A 7,423-nucleotide genomic window follows, 5' to 3' on the forward strand; every position below is an offset into this window, starting at 1 on the left:
AACCTTTGAGTTGAATTTGTTACTCTAAAGCAATATTGTCTTCTGAATCAGTGGATACAGTCTAGGGTTTTGATAGCATCAAGATATTTGAATGCTCAAAACTTGAGAGAATGAATCATCATAGTTCAGCATTCCTAATTAGGTTAGCTGAGATTAAATACGAGAATAAACTAATCCAACTCATAGAAAATGAGGAGGACCTCATTACCCCTATGGCCCTATGTACAATATGAATAAAGGGCATGCACAACACTAAAAAACCAAACAGAGCCACACAATATACAATATAATAGAAATCAGAAAACAGCAATTAGTAAGCGCTCTTTCAGTTTTTTTCCGACAGGATTTCATCTTAACAGGCCACTCCAATTCCACGTCAAAATCTGATCTGCTACATTATTTCACTGACTTATAAACAAAATCTGGATAAATTATAGGGTTTCTTGCCTAAAATGACATGAATCAATAAAGAAGATTGAAATGATTATGTTGCCCACAGTATAAAAAAGATATGATCTGTGGACGTAAATTCGTGTGTCTAAGTGTCGACATGGATACGAGGTGGCTGGCACAGCAACCCCGAAAAATCTAGAAATAGAGACACGCCCATATATATATATATATATATATATAACCAAACAGTTCCTGCGCTCGAGCTCAGATAAGCTATCTGCGCTCAAGTGCAGGAAACAAGAGTGGGCCCACATTTTTGGGTGATCCTAAGCATTCATTTGAAAGGCCCCATCATGGATGGGGTATGTACCAAAACTCAGCTCCATTGGATCATCTTAGGGTGTCCATTCATGGGTGAGAAAATGGACAGATACTGTTTGTCCACTAATCTGCCCATTTTTTCACCCCACAAATGGAAGGGTTAGGTTAATCGAATGGAGCTGATTTTCGGTACACACCCCATACATGACGGGGCCTTTCAAATGAATGCTTAGGATCACCCAAAAAAATGTGGGCCCACCATGTTTCCATCACTCGAGCATAGATAAGCTTATCTGCGTTCGAGCGTAGGAACTCTCTCCTCTCTCTCTCTCTCTCTCTCTCTCTCTCTCTCTCTCTCTCTCTCTATATATATATATATATATATATATATATATATGTATATATATATATATATATATAAATATATATATTACTGATTACTAATCATAATTTGCAGCAAGATAAATATGGTATTCATTTAACAAACCAAGAAATATTATGATTAAACAACTATTAAGTATCAAAGAAACATGACATTATCAAATAACAGTACATTCATCAATCTAATCTAGTTAATATTTCTAGGATAGGTGACCTCCTGGGAAGTCCTCGTGTTGCACCCTTGTCACTTTTTAATATTTCAAAAAAAATAAAAAATAACAATGCATTCATCAATCTAATCTAGTTATCTTCAGTCTCCAATATGAGAAAGAAACACCAATACGATACAATGAATATATTGGGGGAGGGGATAATAAAATAAGAGTTAATGATAAAAGATGAGGTAAACACTATATTCAATAATAAATAATATTTCACTTAAACAAGGTAAAAAAAATGTCAATATTACTAGTGTTGAAAGGAGTGTTGATATGTGTCGACAGGGGCGGAGGCACATATAGCATGAGGGGGGCCATGGCCCCCCCAGTGACTAGCAAAATCTCTTTTATGGTACACGGCATGCACATGCATGCTTGGATAGATTGATGGCCATGCCCCCCCCCCCCCCCCCCCCCCCCAATGACTAATGCAAGCCGTTGTGGGAGATCTTGGGTCATGGCCCATCCAAGGTGGGGTCCACGAGATGAACAGTCGAGAAGATCAAACGATGGACCCTGCTAGTAAATTCTACCAGCCCAAGTTAAAACAACGATTAGGCTAAGCAATTGTAATTTCTCTTCACATAGAATGAAACAAAAGTATTCTCAGAATAAATAAAAAAGAAATAAAAAAATTAAAAAAATGACTACTTGTATGAAAAATTCTATTAATTCTCGAACAACACTGCTCTAAATTTCAATTGAGGGTAAATGTAATCAAAAGAATTTGAAGATATAGTAAAGTACCATGTGGCACTCTTTGCCCAGCCTCTTTGAAAAGAGATGCAGCCTGGTGCAGTAAGAAAGCAACGTCAAAAACCAAAGCAAATAATATCGACGACATAAACACCATAGTTATTTGCTAAGAAACCATTACTCGTATGACTTGGGCATGTGCCCTAAGCTTCCTTTTTATGTGTTCTTTTTCTTCTTCCTTTCTCAAGTCCAAAGTGTATCGAAACCGACGAGAAGCATTTAGCACAAGGGTCGCTTGCTGCATAGAAGGAAACCAATTGATGAAAACAAATACAGGCAATAACAATGAAAGCTTCAGTTTCAAATAATTAATCATTAGCATTCAATGATAAGACACATTACACTCCTAAATATGATCGAAGATTATGTTACCTAAAACAGCCATGAATGTCAAATTTTCAAGAAGGTCAAAGTAATTGAGGTTTCCCAATCCCAACATACCCTACATTGCTAATGCCATGATACCATACATATTTAAAATGAACAAGCACCATTGTAGTTCTTGAAATAGTCATAAAAACGCTCATTGTCTAAAACGACTTCAAGGTTTGTCAAGGAAGCATATGATATGTAATAATGTTTTTCTATGCCTTCTAATGTACTATGCTGTCTAGTGTGTTGCGGTTTTACTCCTAATAAGACATTTATGAAGTGACATAGGGCTCATATATATGTATAAGAAGGGTTAGGTGTTGGATTTTTTTTTCTTTTGAATGGAGGTGTTGGATGTTTTTAAAATATAAAAATGGGTATTTATATTCAAAAGACACTTGTTTTGTGAATTGGTGGTTTCATTTCCTTTTTCTAATCACCTGAAGTGCCCCAAACTGCCTTATTAAGTTATTATTAAATATTTGTCTTCTTCTTTTGCTCTCCAAATTTTTTTAAAACCCATCAATATTTCAAGGAAAATAGCAAAATGCCATTGTTGTGTCAAAAGTTACCACAATAAAAGCCTAAGTTAGTAGAGCACCATAACCAAGATTAAAATACTCATTTGAATATGTTGCCCCCTTATGTCTATGAAAGAACCAAGGCTCGTGGTGACAGACGATCATTTTTTTTTTTTTTTTAAATTCAGACACGATCAATTTTGAATCACCACACCAACATGCCATATGTTCATCCGTCATAGAAGAAGTCGAAAGAAACATCCATTCCAATTGATTATTGGGAAACTCGTTGTTGCCATTTTCAGAACCATCATAATGACAAAAGTGTGAAAGAGTATACAGAAAAGTTTCAATAGCTTGCCTTCCACAACAGTTTGAGTGACAACCAGGTATACATGCTCAATGTCAGTGTCCAACCTTCATCCTCAAAATCAAGAATAGTTGGTGGCCTTTGGGGTCTCTTATATGGAAGAAGTTTCCCGGTTGACTTTGAAGTTAGAAGATACCCAGAAGTCAAAGTTCAAGTGATTGACTGCAATACCTCTAGTCCTAGCCGCATGACCAGCAAGATTAGTTCGAGCTAGCATGGGACTGATCGTAGCAGATCATCCCTATTAAGTGTTATAGGTGCCATGGGTATGAAAATCTCACCTTTGAATGCCCTCAGCCCTCGTGTTATGATTTGGCGAATTAAGATGAAGTGACAGTACCATTCCAAAAAAAGATGAAGTGATCAGTAGTATGGAGACTCCAAGGAAGATCCGCACTATAATGATGATCGTGTAGAAGATCGAAACAATAATATCGACCCAAGATGGATAACCATTAGTGATTCAACAGGTGATGGTTGTTGAAAGATATTAGAGTTTACGATTTATTTTCATATTCTATCATATAATTTAAGTCGGCCAATTTTACCATTTTGTAATTATTCACTTCATAAAACAGGGCCATACCCCACAATGGGCATAACCCTCATTCCCTAGAACTATCATCTCTCCCTCCCTTTTCTTTCTTTCTTCCAACAAAACTTTGTAGTTCGATTATCTACAAGGTATCGGAACAAGTGTAGATCAAGTATAGAGGATAGATCTGATTCTTCTCTACACCTAAATGAGATTCGAAGGATTGGTCTAGATGGTTGGATGAAGAAAAGATAGACCCATTCTTAGGTCGTACAGCTAACATCATCATCCATACAGCTCCCCATTCCTCACATCTGGGAAAGGATTCAATGGCTTGATGAATATAACCTTCAAGGTATTTTTAGACATTTTGCATCAATTTTTTGACTGATTTTGTGGAGCACGTGGAGCTAATTCAGATTTCTGAATATTTAAAAGCTATATCTAGACACTTATATCATTTATATCAATCGATAACAGTTTTCAAAGGAAAATCTGATCCTTCCCATCATTTTTTTTTTAAATCAAGAGAACGGGAATGATTTGATTCAATCCTGATATGCATAGAAGTTGTTAGAAACAATTTTTTCAAGAACTTTTTGGCTGTCTAAGGGTTTATTTTGCAGGATTTTTTTGAAGAAGTAAATGAGGAAATAAATCAGAAAAATAGTAGCAAAGAAGTGTGGAATATAGTAGTGAAGACACATTCCCATAAGAATGATACTGCTGGAGTGTATTAGTTATACTAGGGAATAGCAAATCTTTCTCAAGGGAAAATGTTAATTGAGGAATATTATGGGACGCTCAAGAGCAAAAAAGAAGAGCTGGATCCTTGGCAGCCCATTGCTCACAATATTGAGGATATGCATGGACAAACATAGCAAAGGGGGATATTTGAGTTCCTAACAGGATTGAACCTTGATCTTGAGCTTTAGAGGGTTCAAGTCCTAGGGAAAGATTCTCTACCACCATTTGAGAAGGTGTATAACTACATTAGAGGGTGTATAACTACATTCCTAACAGGATTGATTCAGAAGTTTCAGATCACATGACTATGAAGATAGACCATTTTATTTCATTCATGTCCTAGTAAGATAGATGGTTTTCTTTAATTTCGTTCATGTTCTCTTAATTTTTTATTTCATATCATTTATTTCATATCTCCTCGACCAAGTTGAAATATCTACTCCAATGCCACTGCATTCTGAATCCGTCAAGAATAAAGATTGGGTGATGTTGTGGACTTGTGGCATTCACGCCTTGGTCATGTTTCCTTTTCTAGTATCCATAGTTTGAATCCTAGTTTCGTGAATTCCTATAATGTAATGGATCTGAATTGTGAGGTGTGTCAATTGTCAAAACATTATAGAACTACTTTTTCTTCCAGTGATAACAGAAGTTCACTTCAATTTCGCACCGTGCATTTTGATATGTGCAGGTCATCCCCAATTGTGTCCATTTTTATATTTTTACTTTGAGGAATGCTAAACTCACAGGAGCCCTTGCCAGAAAAAGGGTACAAGGGCTCTCCCATTGGTCAATTTCCATTTATGACAGTTATGATTGTAATTTTCTATGTCATCATAAATGGAAATTGACCAATGGGAGAGCCCTTGTTCCCTTTTTTTGCAAGGGCTCTTGTGAGTCTAGCATCCCTCTTTTACTTTATTTCATTTTTTAAATAGTTACTTTATTTCATTTATCAACGATTTCTCTAGAACTACCTAGATCTATCTTGTAAAGTCTAGAGATGAAGTTCCAAGCATCTTTAAGAATCAATAATTAGATCTCCAATCTACAATAGCAAACTCATAGAATGATGAACTGTGCAAAATGAACATATATTAATCAAAGAATGATAAGTGCATGTCTGGTTAGCAACATCTTAGGAGATAGAGAAAGATTTTATTTTGGTTTATCTTGGTCTTATCTATTTAAGTTAATAAAGTGGAAGTAACAACATTTTCGTAGAAGTTTGTTTTCTGAATCTCTATAATCTAAGTTAGAGATAAGCATTGGGAGTAGTTAAGTAGGATTGAGAGTCTCCCTGATTTGTAATTTGATAGTACTTAATGATGTTAAGGTATAAAAGATTAAATAACGCCTTCTCCAACAGCTTAAGCTTTTCAAGTAACTGGTAGTTTCACATGGTATCAGAGCAAATCCCTAGGTTCAAACCTCCCGGATAGCAAAAATCCACATGCAATTGCCAAACCCAAAAGAGGGGCCACATGTTCCACGTGTAGGCCAAACCTAGAAAGAGGGGCCACACATGAGGGGGGAGTGTTAAAGGTATAAAAGATTAAATAACGCCTTCTCCAACAGCTTAAGCTTTGGAGTAAGGAATACGTGCAAAAATCCACATGCAATGGCCAAACCCAAAAGAGGGGCCACATGTTCCACGTATACGCCAAACCTAGAAAGAGGGACCACACATGAGGGGGAGTAATAAGGTATAAAAGATTAAATAACGCGAGTAACTAGTAGTTTCACAAATGAAAGTTGCTAATAAGAAATACATGCAAATTTCTATCCCAAAAACATTAGTCTCTTATAAGGTTTTGGTTTCCCTCAAAGCAAACCACATAAACGCCTAGAATCACACATCAAAGAACAAAAACATCCTTCCAATTTAACCATAACCCGTAATCATAGCTTCCAAATAAAAATCTCAACAAACCTAAATCCAATCCAATCAGATTCAAATAAAAGAAAATAATAATTCAGAAACCGCGCTCTATAGAAAAATCAGAAAACAGAATAGAGAAATAAATTAAGTGAATCATTAATATACCCTCCATCTCTTGAGCCTCTCGATCGGCGCTTTCTTTGGTTGAGGGATTTCAAAAGGGGACTCATCTCCTTCCTCTCCATCAATTATTTCTCTGCCATGCTCTTCGTCCCCATGATATCGATGGTAGGGCGAAAATGAGGCGTGTTCATTCATTATAATTTTGTCCGCAGGAGAGATGATACCAGATTTAAAATCTGTAAACCCTAGAATCGATTTTTCCACACATAAAAAAAAAGAAGAGTTTCGTGTCAAATGGGTTTTTATCCAATGTAGGTGGTTTTTATGAAGATAGAAGAGAAGGGTTTTTGTAACTGCTTAGAAGAGAAGGAAAACCGAACGGAGTTTCGCCCTAGCCTCGAATTGAGAAATCTGAGGGAGGAAAGGCGTACGGAGTTTCGCCCTAGAAGTTTCTCAAACGAGAGGGGAAAACACGATATGAAAGGATGTTTCTGAGAGGCTTACAATGAAACAGCTTACAATGAAACAGTATGAACGGTTTTCGGTTTTTATGACAAAAATACCCCTTCTGAGAAAAGAAATTACTATGATAAGTAGGTCGGTTGCTTTTATAATAAGCAAGAGAAGAAACGTGACCCAATATTTTAGGTATGTTTGGCTTAAAATAAGGGCGATGATAAATTCGCACCCCTTGTAGGATAATTCGCCCCCCCCCTTTGACTTGAGTTATGTGCAGGCTAACTCTTTTTGACGTTTACAGTGGTGTGAATTATCCTACAGGGGGTGAGAATTTATCATCGTCCT

The 7,423-nt window shown here is 36.4% G+C and overlaps 1 protein-coding gene across 2 annotated transcripts in view; it reads right to left on the minus strand.

The window, feature by feature from the left end:
* Nucleotides 1-7,101, minus strand: part of LOC143856096 (calcium-transporting ATPase 5, plasma membrane-type-like) — a 40,243-nt gene extending 33,142 nt beyond the window's left edge. For both annotated transcript variants that reach the window (XM_077366152.1, XM_077366151.1), the window contains exons 1-3: nucleotides 6,662-7,101; nucleotides 2,191-2,307; nucleotides 2,061-2,103 (exon numbers count right to left, since the gene is read on the minus strand). In XM_077366152.1, coding sequence (XP_077222267.1) covers nucleotides 2,061-2,103; nucleotides 2,191-2,307; nucleotides 6,662-6,814 — 313 coding nt within the window. In that variant the 5' untranslated portion in view covers nucleotides 6,815-7,101. The remainder of the gene's footprint in view (nucleotides 1-2,060; nucleotides 2,104-2,190; nucleotides 2,308-6,661) is intronic.
* Between the last annotated feature and the right edge of the window lie 322 nt (nucleotides 7,102-7,423).

Source organism: Tasmannia lanceolata, unplaced genomic scaffold, assembly GCF_043159265.1.
Source record: "Tasmannia lanceolata isolate RefF3 unplaced genomic scaffold, GAP_Taslan_0.1 ptg000023l, whole genome shotgun sequence".
NCBI classification, from domain to species: domain Eukaryota; kingdom Viridiplantae; phylum Streptophyta; class Magnoliopsida; order Canellales; family Winteraceae; genus Tasmannia; species Tasmannia lanceolata.